At 41.0% G+C, this 15,495-nt stretch overlaps 1 protein-coding gene across 2 annotated transcripts in view; it reads right to left on the bottom strand.

The window, feature by feature from the left end:
• Nucleotides 1-1,095: 1,095 nt before the first annotated feature.
• Tceanc2 (transcription elongation factor A N-terminal and central domain containing 2) overlaps nucleotides 1,096-15,495 on the bottom strand; it is a 51,273-nt gene continuing 36,873 nt past the window's right edge. For both annotated transcript variants that reach the window (XM_042669694.1, XM_042669693.1), the window contains exons 4-5: nucleotides 9,042-9,235; nucleotides 1,096-2,123 (exon numbers count right to left, since the gene is read on the bottom strand). In XM_042669694.1, coding sequence (XP_042525628.1) covers nucleotides 1,935-2,123; nucleotides 9,042-9,235 — 383 coding nt within the window. In that variant the 3' untranslated portion in view covers nucleotides 1,096-1,934. The remainder of the gene's footprint in view (nucleotides 2,124-9,041; nucleotides 9,236-15,495) is intronic.

The following is a 15,495-nucleotide window of genomic DNA, read 5'->3' on the forward strand; positions in this document are numbered from 1 at the left end:
AACTATCAAAAAGCTGGAAGTGGAGTTGTGGCTCAAGTGGTAAAGAAGCTCAGGACAGTGCTAAGGCCCTTAGTTCAAGCCCCAGAACTGGTGTATGTGTGTGTCCACATAGGCGCGTGCGTGCGTGCACACGCACACACACACGCACACACACACACACACACACACACACACACACACACACAAATTCTAAATAAATTTAGGGAGCCAGGCATTGGTGGTTCATGCCTGTAATCCTAACTACTCAGGAGGCTGAGATCTGAGGACTGTGGTTTGAAACCAGCCCATCAGGAACAACACCCAAGCTCTCAGTTCAAGCCCCATGACTAACAAAAACATACATACACACATACATACATATGTACATAAAAATACATACATTTAGGAAGCATTAGGACTCATCTGGCCACAGGAAGGAGAGGTGGGAGCTAGTCTGACATCCTCCCTCCAATGTTGGTTCCCAGCTAGAGTGCTTGGGATGCTGGAACCAGTAACTTACAACACCTCTCTGAATCTCCTGTTCTATTCTTTAATTGAGCATTTCCTTTTTTGTTGAATGTTACCACAGTGGGAAGTGCTCAATTAGTATTCTAGCTGCAATGGTTACTAGCAGTGGGAAATTGAACAAGATAGTCCTGCTCCGTGTGCCTCAGGGTTTTAAGCGAAGCTACTGCTAGGTGTCCACCAGGTCTCATGGAATGAGAGCTCAGGAAATGGGTGTGGAACAAGTGAGTAAATCTGAAATGTGGGAACAATACCTAAATCATATAATAGGTAGGAACATTAAGCAGGGTTTAAAAAAAATTGAAGAAAGATTCATCTCAATCAACTATCTTGAGCAAGCAGCGCTTTGAAAGTAGCAGCCCCTTTTCTCCTAGCCTTGCTTTCCAACTCATCTCTTCTTTTCCTTAGCTTTTAAGCTTTCTCTATTGCTTCCTTCTCTTTTGATGGCAAACATGCTCCCTTCTCCCCTAATCTACAAAAAGCATTCCTTGGGTCTTACTACCTCCTGCAAACTCTTGTCCTGCTATTATTTGGTTACACCAATTGTTCCTTTTCTCAACCCCAAATGCTTTTCAATGAAGAAAACATGCCTTTTGTTTTAAAATACACATCAGTTTATTATTATTTTTAAAAAGCAAATATCATTTACATAAATGTTTACAGGGCAGGCCCTATGAAAGTATTCCATTTTGAAATCTATGTATGTGTTTTTTTTCAACAGCAGTAATTCATTGCAAGAGCAATTTCATTATGCATCTTCTACAGAGTCTTAGACTGAGAGCAGAAGTATTCAAATAAACCCCGAGGTGCGGGGAAGGCTTCGGGCCAGTTCCTCATTAGAAGCCTCAGCATGGGGGCTCCGGAGACCAACGCAGAAGGTCTTCCAGGGAGAGCTGAACCACTCAGATAAGTGAGCTGTGGAAAGCAGGGCTACTGCAAGGCTCTGGCAGGCTCACCCCTGGGGTAGAGCAAAGAGAACAGACAGGGAGTTCTGAGAGGCACCGGAGCTGTCTAAACTCAGGGGGATGGAACCGAGTGAGCAGCAGCGGTAATTGAGTTTCAGTTACCTGCAGGGTGGCGAAATAAAGTGGTAACTTCATCTGCCTGACATGGGAAGTTTAGAGGTGTCCTTGGCATGCTCACAGTGAAATCCATCACCCTTCCCCCGTGTTGGGTGATGGCAACCGTATGGCGCTTCCCAGTGACAGCCGGCGTGCGTCCTGTTAGGCAGCACCCGCGCACCGCAGCTAATGAAGCATGTTCCTGCAGGCCTGTCTCCCATGGCTCCAGCCTCCTGTCTGAAGGAATGGCACCATGGGAAAATTTAGCACAGCCAGTGCCCGCCGTCACCCAAACTCAAAAGAGTCTTTGAATGGCAAAGAGAAGCCCCTTTTCCTCTCTGCCCAGCCCAGGGTTGGAACGGTCCTGGGTCACTTTTTGTGGGTCTGTACAAACGTGCCGACCGGCAGTGAGCCGTTCTTCACCTGATCCCGGATCTCAGCTCGGTGCTTTAATGTGAAGACCAGAGCTCTCACCATCCGCCGGTACGGCCCGTTAATGAGGCGGGAGCAGAGATGAAACGTTTCCCGCTCAATATTTTCAACCAGTAGGTGATCCATCTAAAAAACAGCAAAATTATCAAATTAGGGCCTTGCATTGCATAAGGATTAAAAGCAAGAGAGGCTGGAGCACTCTGCTCTGAGGCCTCCATTAATCAACTGAAATTCAAGGACATCTACTTCCTGTCACAAGAGAAACAGGAAGAGCAAATTAATTCCACCCTGGCAATTAAGGAACAAGGCCATGTGCTTTGTGACAGGGACCTCATTCACAACCCCTGCCGGGTGGTAATATTTGCCATTATAACAGGAAACTGGCCTGAACTAAGCAACCGGTACTGGGCTCTGTACTTTCCCAACCAGGAAACGAAGTCCGAGGATAATAAATCAGTGTAACAGTTTGTACTTCTTTTTGTTTTTCAAGTGTCTTTTAACCCCTTACAGCATTCTAGAAACACTGGGCTAGGATCCTAAAATGTGTACGGACAGGTTATAAATCACTTTGCACACCGAATGTTCATAACTCATATGATCACATGTGCTAGCTAAGGTTCAAGGTAAAGAAGTCAAGCTTCTTGAAACTACTACAAGACAGAGCTGGGATATGACCCAGACTCCGATTGACCTCCTCCATGTCAGCATAGGTCCTGGCAACCCACTGAATTTGGAGAGACCTCAGCAGACAGACTTAGTTATTAACAAAGCAAGCCTATGGGATGAGTCCTGTAGCAATTCTGGGGACTTTGTCCACACAGTCTGTCCTACTTTCCTTTCCAGCCCCATCTCCTCCTCCTCCTCAATCCCATCCTGACTGTACAGTGTAACCACTAGAACCTGCTATCAGGCCCCTCTTTCTGTGCCTCTGACTGGCACATGTTCCCTCAGCAGGGCACTCCTTTCCCTAGGAAACATACTTCTGTGACTTTGTGTTAAAACCTAGGCAACACATGCATAGACACATACACACAGACACACAGAGAGCACAAAGGACAGGAGGTTTTTCAAGCTCCCCATAGCCATTGTTATATGTCATGCTATAATTATCTCTATTTGACTGCATCACCCCCCACCCCCAATAAGTTCTTTGAAAACAGGAACAGATTTTTCTCTCTTCCTTTGTTTCTCTCTTCCCACTAGGCATTATTCTACTATCTGATCAGCATTTACTATGCACCAAGCCCTGAGCTTGGGCGGAGGACCAAGCAGTGACCCAGGGAGGCCTGGCTTTGAGTCCAGGGGGAAGCTCAGGTGGGGATTATAGGGGCACTGGCTGACAGAAAAGAGGAGGGGCTGAACAGTGAGGAGCAAGGCTCTAAGGAAGCCACCTGACCCAGGAGGCCAGCACCTGATTTTGGGAGGAGACTATATCTAGCTTGGGAGAGTGAACAGGAACTGGCAAGCTGATAAGGTATTTGTTTTGCGATAAATTCACCAAGATGGACACCGTGTTTTATATACTATTATGCACATCTATTCTACTTCTATGTAAGAAGAAAAGATCAGGCTGGGTGCATGCCTTTAATTCCAGCACTCAGGAGACTGATGCAGGAGGACAGCAAGTTCAGGAGGAAGAGGCAAGAAAACTGAGAGTCTGCGAACAGCCTAGGAAACATAGTAAGACCTTGCCTCAAAAAGCACACCAAAAACAAAGGGTTACCTGACATTTGACAACATGTCCTTATGTAGGAAAGTAGTAGGCAGAGAGAGAGAGAGAATTTTTAAAGATGTAAGGACCAAGCTGGGCTCTGGTGGCTCATGCCTGTAATCCTAGCTACTCAGGAGGCTGAGATCTGAGGATTGCAATTCAAAGCTAGCTTGGGCAGGAAAGTCTGTGAAACTCTTCTCCAATTAACCACCAGAAAACCAGAAGTGGTGCCGTGGCTCAAAGTGGTAGAGCATTAGCCTTGAGTTGAAGAACTCAGGGACAGTGCCCAGGCCCACGAGTTCAAGCCCCATGACTGACAACACACACACACACACACACACACACACACACACACACACACACAGAAAGAAAGATGTAAGGACTAACAAGGGAGCAGAAGAGAGACAGAGAGAGACACACACAGAAAAACAGAGAGAGACAGAGAGAGGGAGGCAGGGAGGGAAGGAGAGAGACTCTGAGAAAGAGAACTCTGATGAGTATCCTGAAGTTCACAAAACTGGATACTCATACATACTCCATTCAAGAAAGAGTTGCTACTAGCTGGGAACCAATGCCTCATATTTGTAATCGTAGATACTATGAGGCTGAAATCATGAGGACTGGGCAGAAAAGTCTGTGTAGTACTGCATGCCTGTTATCCTAGCTACAGTCCAGGCAAATACTCAGGTGGGAATCCAGACTATCTACAAAATAATCAGCACAAAAAACAGTCTGGAGGCATGTAGATTGACTATCCAGCAAGCATGAGACTCTAAGTTCAAAACCGGGAACTGGAGAGAAAAAAAATTGCCACAATGTCTGGTCTGATCTTGGAGACACAGAACATAAAAGACCTGACCTCTCAGCCTAGAGGGGACAGAGTATACAAGAAAACTGTAGGCCACCGACCGGGGAGAACAGGAGCATCAAGAATTTTTGTCATGCTTCCTGCTAAATGATAGCCAATCAGTGAAGAAATAAATCACAAAGGAAAATGATTCATTATACATTATTATGTGTAACAAGTTCACTGAATGCAGTAAGGAACGCCTCTAGGTGACACAAACTTGCCCAAGATGATGAACCCTTTCCAGTGGGAGCTAAATTAGTGCTTTAAGGAAGTGCTTTAGGATGAAAAGACCAGTGTCTGACTGAGACTGAGAAAAGAGGTTGTTGTGAGGCACTTGTGGGAATAGGGCTCCTAGAAAGGAGTTTAGGGGTTTACTTCATTCAGTGACCAGATCTTTTCTTGGTATTTCATGAGCCGCCTGGTCTCTTTTTTACATGGTTTCATATTGCTTTTGCTTTTTCCTTGGCCTTACTACCAATCCCAACTGTTGCCCCTTTCCTTCCCTTTAGTCTATCCATCTCCCCACCTACAAAACCCAGTCAACCTCCTTTTTTCCTGTTTCAGTATCAAATGAAATTTGCTTTTCTTATCTATTGTATCTATGTGTTATTCAGTTCTTCAATGCTGAACAAGTGGCTGGCTATAGCTGGAAGAAGATAGAAAACACAACCACCTAGGGCTGTCCTTCATTAAACAATAGACTTATTAGCCAGGCACTCGCTGATGGCTCATGCCTATAATCCTAGCTACTTAGGAGGCTGAGATTTGAGGATTGTGGTTCAAAGCCAGCATGAGCAGGAAAGTATGTGAGACTCTTATCTCCAATTAACCACCAGAAAACTGGCAGTGGAGCTGTTGCTCCACTCAAAGTGGTTGAGTGCTAGCCTTGACGAAAAGCTCAGGGACAGTGTCCAGGTCCTACAACCAATAAAAAACAAAAGAGAATGGAACTTATTATACTTGGTAGAAAACTACCGTAACTAAAGTGACTCAAGTGGTAGAGAAAAAAAAATAAACAAGAGCATCAGGCCCTGAGATTAAGCCCCAGTACTGGCATGTACATGTACATGTGTGTGCACACGCACCCCCCCCCCCCCACTACATACACAAAGAAAGAAAGAGACAGAGAGAAGAAAGAGAAGAGGGAAACAGGGAAAATGAAAGAAAGAGAAGGAGAGAAAAGAAAGAAAAAGGAAAGGAAACTATCATAATCAATCAGTGTAGCTATAAGCTCTTTAAACACAAGGGAACAAGGTCTTTGTATGTTTCTCTGTAACTATGCATTTGTCTAGCTTCCTTAGAAGACTGTGAGCACCTCTAGAGCTGACACCATAGATCTGATCCATTTCTAAGTTTTCCATACCCAGTCTAAGTGCTGACACACAGTAAGTGCTCAATAAATATCTGTCGGATGTATGTCTTTTCTCCCCATGCATACTCCCTCATTTCCTACTGTTTCAAACAATGTCTACCACCTCTTCCATGAAGTTTCATGATCAGCTCAGTCTTAATTGCTTCATACTTGGTGTTTCTAATATGATTTGCTAGCACCACTATTTCAGACCCCATCACATTTTTATTGGTCATTTACAGGTTCTAAGACAACAGAATAAGCCTTCTTAGAACAAAGTATGCAACTTGACTGTCTGCAATATCCTCTAGCACCTTAGTAGATCCCCACCAAACATTTGTTGAATTAAAATATCTACTGGAAGCAAACTTTGAATGGGTTTTCTGATCATCTGATTAGGTTTGTATATATCTATCTACACTTCTTTTTGACCACTTGATAACATTTATGAGAGAGCTGGTCAAAGCCAGGGGTGCAGTCCGAAACCATTAAACAAAGGAAAAACTAATAGTCCCATATGAGAACGTCCCCCTGACCTGGATCTCATTAGCACCATCTGACAACCAACTGCGCCAACCAGCCAGTGTTTCATAACTCTTAATGATACAGGCTCACTTTGAGAATCAGGTTCATTTTTTTTTTAATGACATAATAGGAAAATGATCACAGGCCAAGAGGTAGGAAGGAGAGTGGATAATGAGGAAGGGGAAGTAAGAGAATGACACCACAGGGGATGTTCATGGGAGGAAAGATCTAAAAGACAAGGAAGAACAAAGATGATCCAGAAGGGAGAAAGAGGAAGGGAGCCTGGGTTTCAACGATAGAGTTTTTATTCATCTGTTCTATTATTCCAAGAACAAGGAAATAATCCATGAATTTAGAAAGCAAGATCTATAAGGCAATAAAGAAATGAACATTTGGCTGTGTGCATATTCTTCATTGGTGGTATTCACTATTAAAGGATATAACGGAAACAAATAAAATGGAAACATATTTTTCTATCAAAAAATGTAATGAGTAGATTATGGTATTTCCAAAAAACACATGCTAAGATCAAACTGTAAAGTCCTGTCAGTCACTGTGCCAATAACTTACCTGTGGTTCAGTACTGCCTGATAACAAGAACATTTATGGAAACTCAGTGTCTGATTTGAATACACCCAATATTGGTTATGGCCAAAGACAAGAAACTGGATTAAATGGTTCACTGATTTACCCTAATATGGAAATGTCTCATAATGATGGGTGCTAGGGTAAAAATGTTTGTATTTATATTTAGTAAAATTGTTTGTATTTATATTTGCTGACATGCCATACAAAAATATCACTAAATGCTGCTTGTGCAAGGAAGAGCCATCAATTTTTTTTTGGCCAAGGAAGATAGTAAGATACATATTTAAAAAAATTAATTTAGGCCCTAAACCAGTCAGTTATGCTTAATCTGATCTTTCCCCCAATTAAGTTGGAAAGCACTAACGAATGTATCACTTTTTTAACTTTGCTTTGTAACACTTGAGTGCTTACCACTTGATGTGCCATTTAAGGGATAATTAATGGATAAACTAAAAGGATAATTATTATGGAGTTTAATATAGCAGGCAAACTGCTCATTAATTCTTACAAGCATGGCTTCGTTATTATCATTTACTTAAAAAGATACCACAGGGAACTGATATTTACCACCACATTAGCTACATATTATATACCCACACTGTATGCGCAGTAATTTTAGTTTATTTCAAAAATAAACTTTATTTAAAATAGCAAGTCTGTTGGCTAATCAATACTCTGGAAAATTACTTACAACTTTCACATTTTTTCCCCCCTCTCTTTAATTCATATTGAAGTTTCCTTTAGGAATTCACTGAACTATCAAGAAGACATTAAAAATCATAAACATGAAAAACAAAGACATATAAACAAGGATACACAATATGACACTAATTGAAATTGATCAATATTCAAGAGACAACACAAATGTAAATAATTATGTCAATTTTCTGCATTATTATTTACATGATCAATAAAAAGTATTACAGAACATCTGATACATAATTCACTCTAAAAAAGCCTTGGATAATCATAATTTGCCCAGCACTTCTTTAAAATGCTGTAATAATTCACCGAAAAAGATTATGTCTGAGTGATAGGTTTAGTGATCATTTTTTTCTTTTCCTTTCTGCTTTTTTCTCATTTTCTTGTTTTAAAAACCCAGCATCTTATTTGGTATATATCAAACTCCAAGTGATTTTCTTTTGTGGATAAATAAATGAGCTAGAAAGATTAAAAAGGTTGGTTTGTTATTTTTTTGAGGATATAGTAGTAATAGCTAGAGATGTAGTTCAAGTGGTAAAGGACTTTCTAGCATGTACACAGCAGTGCAGAAAAACAAAACAAACTTCTCTAAGAATGTATGATATCTAGCACTTAAATCAGACTTCTGAATTCCATTGTTAGTAATACTAAATTATACTTCAAAAGTACTTCAATAAGGATATTTTGGAGTATGATGGGGAAAGAAAAAAATAAGTATGGTACATGTCTGATTTTTCAGGTACTAACTACTTTCAAGATTTGTTATTTGATAATGACTAATATTATTGTTAATGAGCAAAAATTCTCCGTCCACTATATATATATATATACATCTCAAACCACGAATATTATGGAAATTTCTGGTAATGGAGATGATAGGGAATATGTCTATCTAATTCATTTTGGTTTTTAAATTTATTTTTTCTTTTTTTTCCTTTTGTCAGTACCCGATCTTGAACTCAGGGCCTTGTTGTTTGTGTCTGGCTTGCTTACTCACAGCTGGTGCACTACCACTTGAGCCATGCCTCCAGCCTAGCTTTTTGTTGATTAATTAGAGATAGTCAGTTACTCAGATTTTTCTGTCCAGGATGGCTTCAAACTGTGATTCTCCAAGTCTCAGCCTCCTAAGTAGCTATACTTATAGGCATAAGCTACTAGCTCAACCCAAATCTTGGTGGTTCCAAAGCCTCTCTCCCAGAATCCTTAAAAGAATTACCTATTAGAATAAGACTACAGTGTTAAGATTGAAAGTTCTTCATGAAAAAAAAAAAGTTTAACCAAGAGACCCTAGTAATTACACTCCAATTAGTATATTACCTTTAATTCCAAGGCTTCTGAAAGTAATTTCTGGGCATTTTTTCTAAATGACTCAGTTTTGGGATCACTTCGAACTTCAATAGGAGGTCTATCCAAATGTTTTTCAATGAAAGTTTTCCACTCAGTATAAACTTCTTTGGCAAGACTAGCCACCTCTGAATCTGAGTGTTTACGCATCTTGTTCACGGCATGACCTGGAACAGAGGAGAGAAACTGTCTTCTGAAAAGCACAGGACTAGATGAACTGGTGTGTCCCTTACATACCCAAGGACGCAAAGGCTCCTGTGCAGAATCAGACATGCTTTCACAAATTAGACAACCTCTGGGAGAGAACCAGGACTGGCCAGTGTAATATCAATAGATTCTTTAAAAAAAACTAAGAGGTACTAACTCTTTAGTTCAAAAATGTCAAAGAAAATGAGCTAATCATTTTCTGTGCGTTTTTTTGGTATGTATTACATTACAAGACAACAAAACAACCCTAGGTATTAAAGGAAAATTCTTTATTTAACTAACTGATTGAAAAGAAATAAAAAATGTTTAGCCCCTGATGAAGTAATTCAACTCCATGGAAGGTTGATGAGGCACCTTCAGAGGGATGAACTGTTAGCACCTAAAAGCTGGCTATGGCATAAAGGAAGTGCTTGACAACTCTGCCTGTAAAGCAGTTCTACAACCTCCCTCACAGAAAAAGTGGACCACAACCCAATTAGCCATTCAAAACTAACCTCCAGTCAGGAAATATGAGAGACAGGGATAAGTTAAAACATCATTATGAAGAAACAAAGAAGTCTAGAATGTGGAACATTCTATAGCACAGCAGACATGTTTTCAATAGTCATTGGCTTTGTTTACAAAAGGGGCTTAGGGCTAGAGACTGCTAAAGATTAAAAGAGCCTTCGGAGTCCAAACTACCAAATGGGATGCAAATTCCTACTGGAGCCATTGAAAGATATTCTGAGATAAACAAGAAATAGGACTTTGCACTAGATATTAAAGGAATATATCAAGGAATATATCAAGATATATCAAGGAATGATTGTTAATTTTTTAAAGACAAAAATAGCATTAGGGTTACCTAAGAAAAGATGTGAAATTTGGCCTGGTGGATTGGTGAAGTGGTAGAGTGCTTGCCTAGCAAGGGCAAGGCCCTCAGCTCAAACCCCAGTACCATCCATAGCTTTTAGACACACAAACTCAAGTATGTTGGCCCCAAAAGACAAAAGGTTTAAGACCTGGCCTTAAAAAATACTTCAGTAAACACCCCATACACAAAAGAGAAAGATGAAATGGGACAAAAAGGGACTATGGGAATTTGTTAAAGTAGTGAGTTTATTTCTACGTCTTTCTGTGTAGAAAAAAGGGAAGTATAAAAAATATCAATATGCAAAAGTACCTCTACAAAAACAAATATCTAGAAAAGCCAGAGAAATGCTGCCTGAACTAGTGGAAATCACATAGCACCAAGTAACACACTAACAGCAATGGGATGAGAGCATGACAGGGGCTAAAGGTATACGGTGTAGGGGGCGAGTTTGCCCACAGTGCACTGGGTTCATATAGAGACATATCACACAGAAACCCATTAATACAAATGTATGCTAACTCAAAAATAAAATGAAATAAAGAAATATTTAAGCCAGGCACCTGTGGCTCAAGCCTGTCTGTAATCCTAACTACTCAGGAGGCTGAGATCTGAGGATCATAGCTCAAAGCCAGCCTGGGCAGGAAAGTCCATGAGACTCTACCTCCAATTAACCATCAGAAAACCAGAAGTAGCACTGTGGTTCAAGTGGTAGAGTGTTTGCCTTGAGCTGAAGAGCTCAGGCAGCTCCCAGGCCCAGAAAAAAAAAATTGACCGAAAAAAAATTAATTAATTAATTTAAATAAGAACTATTGGGGCTGGGAAGGTGGCTCAGTGGTAGGGTGCTTGCCTCACATGCATGAGGCCCTGGGTTCAATTCCTCAGCACCACATAAACAGAGAAAGCTGGGAAGTGGCGCTGTGGTTCAAGTGGTAAAGCACATAAACAGAAACAGCCGGGAAGTGGTGCTGTGGCTCAAGTGCTAGAGCGCTTGCCTTGAGCTAAAGAGCCGAAGGACAGCTGCTAGGCCTAGAGTTCAAGTCCCACGACCAACCAAAAAAAAAAAAAAAAAGAACTATTTAAACATCTATTTAAAGATGCTTCCTAGCGTACCAATGCTGAGGAAAATACTTTTGATACATATGCCACTTAAAAGCAAATTTACTGCTGAATACTTTCCTTTTCTGAGTATAATTTTCCATATCCTGGAGATTATTCACTCGGCCAATAGCATGTGTAGTTAACTACTATTTCAGATGGTAATAACAAAGATAAGATTGGGGGTATAACTCAGTTACACAGTATGTGTTTTATATATTTGAGAATTTAGATTTAATCCGTAGCATCAAAAATAAATAAACAAGGGCTGGGAAGTTGGCTCAGTGGTAGAACGTTTGCCTTGCATGCATGAGGCCCTGGGTTTGATTCCTCAGCACCACATAAGCAGAAAAAAAAAAGCCCAAAGTGACGCTGTAGCTCAAGTGGTAGAGTGCTAGCCTTGGGCTGAAGAGCTGAAGGACAGCACCCAGGCCCAAAGTTCAGGCCCCACAACCAGACCCAAAAAAAATAAATAAATAAAATTAAAAAAATAAATAAACAAAAGATAAATGTTTTTATAGGACTTGCAAGTCCTAAATTCAGGGTGCTTTAACACTTTTACTGAGCATCTACTTCATGCCTGGTACTAAGGACACAGAAATGATTAATACTCAATCCTTGGACTTTTGCCAACATTTATTCTGCTAAAGGGTGCAAAGAAGACAGAAATATTCACCTTAGTACTGTTTGAGATAGTAAAAAAAACACAACAACAACTAGAAACAACCTACAAGCTCATCATTAAGGCTCTACTCTGCACAGAAAAAAAGAGTATAGTCCATTGAAACAATAACTGCTGTGTTGTCATTAAAAACAGGAATAGGAAATCAGGTGTGATGGCACACACCTGTGATTCTTACTCTTGAGAGAATGAGGCAAGGAGATTATTGAGTTTTAGGCCAATCTGGGCTTAAACAAACAAACTCTGACTCAAACAAACAAAAACTAAATGCTGGAATAGTTCTACATGCAGTAACATGGAAAGACGATCACTGTGTTTAAAGACCATGCTCATTATGTGCCAATATTTACTTTTAAAATTACATATGTGTATACATGTAAACACCATATTTGTTTATAAGGAGAGAAAAAAAAGCCTTAAAGAATTTATAATAAAATTATTAACAGAGGAGTCGCTTCTGAGTAGTGGGACCATATGCATCTATGCAGTTCTGTTCACAATCTAGTGGCTAGCCTAGCTAAACATCTAATAGCTTGTGCTGTTCTGTAATAGAGAAACATCCAGGGTTCTTTGGAACAGAGCTCCTTCCCATCATGTAATCCTTACTTTATCCTTTTATTTTCTCTCTGGAAAGTCACTGTTGACCCAGTTTAATATATGTGAAATACAGATGTGGAGAGTCCTCATGCAGAGTTCTTCTTACCAAATCCAGTAAACCTTCCCTGTCCCGACATTGCTTATCCTGTCTGCATATAACACTGTTGCCTCATCCTTCAGAAATATGCTCTTCCTTCCTTGATGAGACAATACCTGTACTGGTACTGTTCCTTCTCTACCTCTTCTGCTGGCTGCTGATCCTTTGCTAAACATTTCATTAAAGAACTTCAACTTGGGACTGTACTTGGCCTTCCCTTCCTTTACCTGCCTTGCCTGGAGTAATCCTACCTACACTGGTAGTGCAACCTTTACCTACAAGTAGATGACTTCTAACTACTTAACTTCTAGCAAAAGTTTCCACTGAGTACAAGACTCAAATACCCAATTCTCACTGCACATGTCCACTTGCTTATTCCACATGCCCTTCTAACTCAGCATTTCCTGTCACACAGTGAAGCATCCTTCTGCAATCTACAATTTCTCTCATCCTATGTTCATGCAGTCATTCCAAGACGTACAGATCTACTTTTTTGTGTGTACCACTACTGTGGCTTGAAACCAGGACCCCATGATCTCCCCTGACTTATTTGTTCACAGATGGTACTCTACCACTTGAGCCATGCCTACTACCTAGCTTTTTCTGCTAGTTAATTTGAGATAGAGTCTCTCTGACTTTTCTTTTTTTTTTTTTGGTCGGTCGTGGGCCTTGAACTCTGGGCCTGGGCTTGTCCCTCAGCTCTTCAGCTCAAGCCGAGCGCTCTACCACTTGAGCTACAGCGCCACTTCCGGTTTTCTGGTGGTTTATTGGAGATAGGAGTCTCACGGTCTTTCCTGCCCGGGCTGGCTTTGAACTGCGATCCTCAGATCTCAGCCTCCTGAGTAGCTAGGATTACAGGCGTGAGCCACCAGCGCCCGGCTCTCTCTGACTTTTCTACTGGCTTCAACCACTCAGCCACCTGTGTAGCTAGGATTACAAGCATGAGCCCCAGTTCTTTTTTTTTTTTTTAAAAATATCAGCATAGATTAATTTTACAAAGGGGTTCCTTTGTGTTATTTTCATACATGCAAATATTGTACTAAATCACATTCACTCCTCTTTTACTCTCCTATCCATTCTACCTCCTTTGCAAACAATTTTATTTCCATGTAAGCATATATGGTGCTTTGATCACATCCCCCACTTCCACTGGGGGTTTTGGGATTTCCACCCACCCCCAAACAGTAACAGTCCCTAGTCCCCATTTTATACTTGTAAACATTTTTATTTTATTTTTTTAGGTCTAGATTGCATACATGAGAGAAAACACACAATATCTGTCTTTCTCAGTCTGGCTTATTTTACTTATATATGACCTCCAAGTTCCATCCATTTTCCTGCAAATGATATAATTTCATTCTTTATGGCAGACAGACCCACTTCTTATCATTCTCTACATCCTTTACTCTTCCTCCTCATTTCCCTCTCCTTCTTACTGCCCTGATTCAGATTCTCCTCATTCTCTACTGGTCTACTGCAGCAGTTTACTGAACAATTTCTGTCTGCAATCTGGCCCTCTCCAATTCATTCTCAACACTGAAGTCTGTTTTAATGACTGTTTTAAGACAATTTGACAGGCATGAGGATATACATCGGTGGAAGAGAGTTTGTCTAATGACTGTGAGGCCCTGAGTTCAAATTCCAGCATGGGGGGGCAGTGGAGGAGTGAGGAAGGAATGGGGGAGGGGGAAGGGCAAGGGAAGAGGAGAGGAAGAGAGGGAGAGAATATGAACTGGATCACATAACATACTTACTTAAAACCCCTCAATGACTCTCCACTGTCCTTAAGCCAAATGAATCATTAAAGCTCTGGATGTTCTGGGCCTTCTTGTCGTTACCTCTCACATGTTGCCCTCTTTCCTTCCTCCCCTCATTCCTAGTCCTTCCACAAGCTTTTCTCCATGAATAAAGTTCTATCTATAGAAAGCACCTTGTATGTCCATTTTGGGTCATGCTGTCTGGTCTTCTCCTACATTCCTGACCTATAGTTAACATTGTTCCCTCGCCTGAAATATTTACTTAATTTTTTTATGTGGTGCTGGGGATTGAACCCAGGATCTTATACATGCTATAAACTGCTAGCTTGACCCAGAGCTACCTCCCCAGCACTGCCTACGGTATTTAAGTACCTATTTTCTCTCTCAAGCAAAAACATCTTTTTTTTTTTTTTTTGGTTGGTTGTGGGGCTTGAACTCTGGGCCTGGGCACTATCCCTCAGCTCTTCAACTCAAGGTGAGGACACCACTTGAGCTACAGCGCCACTTCCGGTTTTCTGAATGGTTTATTGGAGATAAGAGTCTCACAGACTTTCCTGAGCTGGCTTTGAACTGTGATCCTCAGATCTCAGCCACCTGAGTGGCTAGGATTACAGGGATGAGCCACCGATACCCGGCAAGCAAAAACATCTTGAGGCAGAACATGTATGTTAAAGCAAAAAAAGAAGCTGGGCTGAAGGTGTGGCTCAAGTGGTAGCACTACCTGTGAGCAAGCAAGCTGAGCAAGAACATGTTATCCTGAGAATTCAAGCTCTAGAACCAGAAGGGGAAAAAAAAAAAAAAAACCCAGAAAGGTAGAAATGTCCATGGGACTCCATCTCCAATTAACTAGCAAAAAGTTGGGCTGGAGACATGGCTCAAGTGATAGAGCACCAGATGTGAGTAAGCAAGCTGAGTGAGAATATGAGGCCCTGAGTTCAAATGCCAGAACCAGGGGTGTAAAAAAACAACAACAAACAAAACAAGAACAAAACCCCACTGTCAACTGGTGGCTCACACTTGTAATCTTAGCTACTTTGGAGGCTGAGATCTAAGGATCATGGTTTGAAGCCAACCTAGGCAGAAGAGTGCGTGCGTGCATGTGTGTGCATGTGTGTATGTGTGTGTGTTTACATTCAGCC

Source organism: Dipodomys spectabilis, unplaced genomic scaffold (assembly GCF_019054845.1).
Source record: "Dipodomys spectabilis isolate Male_0828 unplaced genomic scaffold, ASM1905484v1 ptg000504l, whole genome shotgun sequence".
NCBI classification, from domain to species: domain Eukaryota; kingdom Metazoa; phylum Chordata; class Mammalia; order Rodentia; family Heteromyidae; genus Dipodomys; species Dipodomys spectabilis.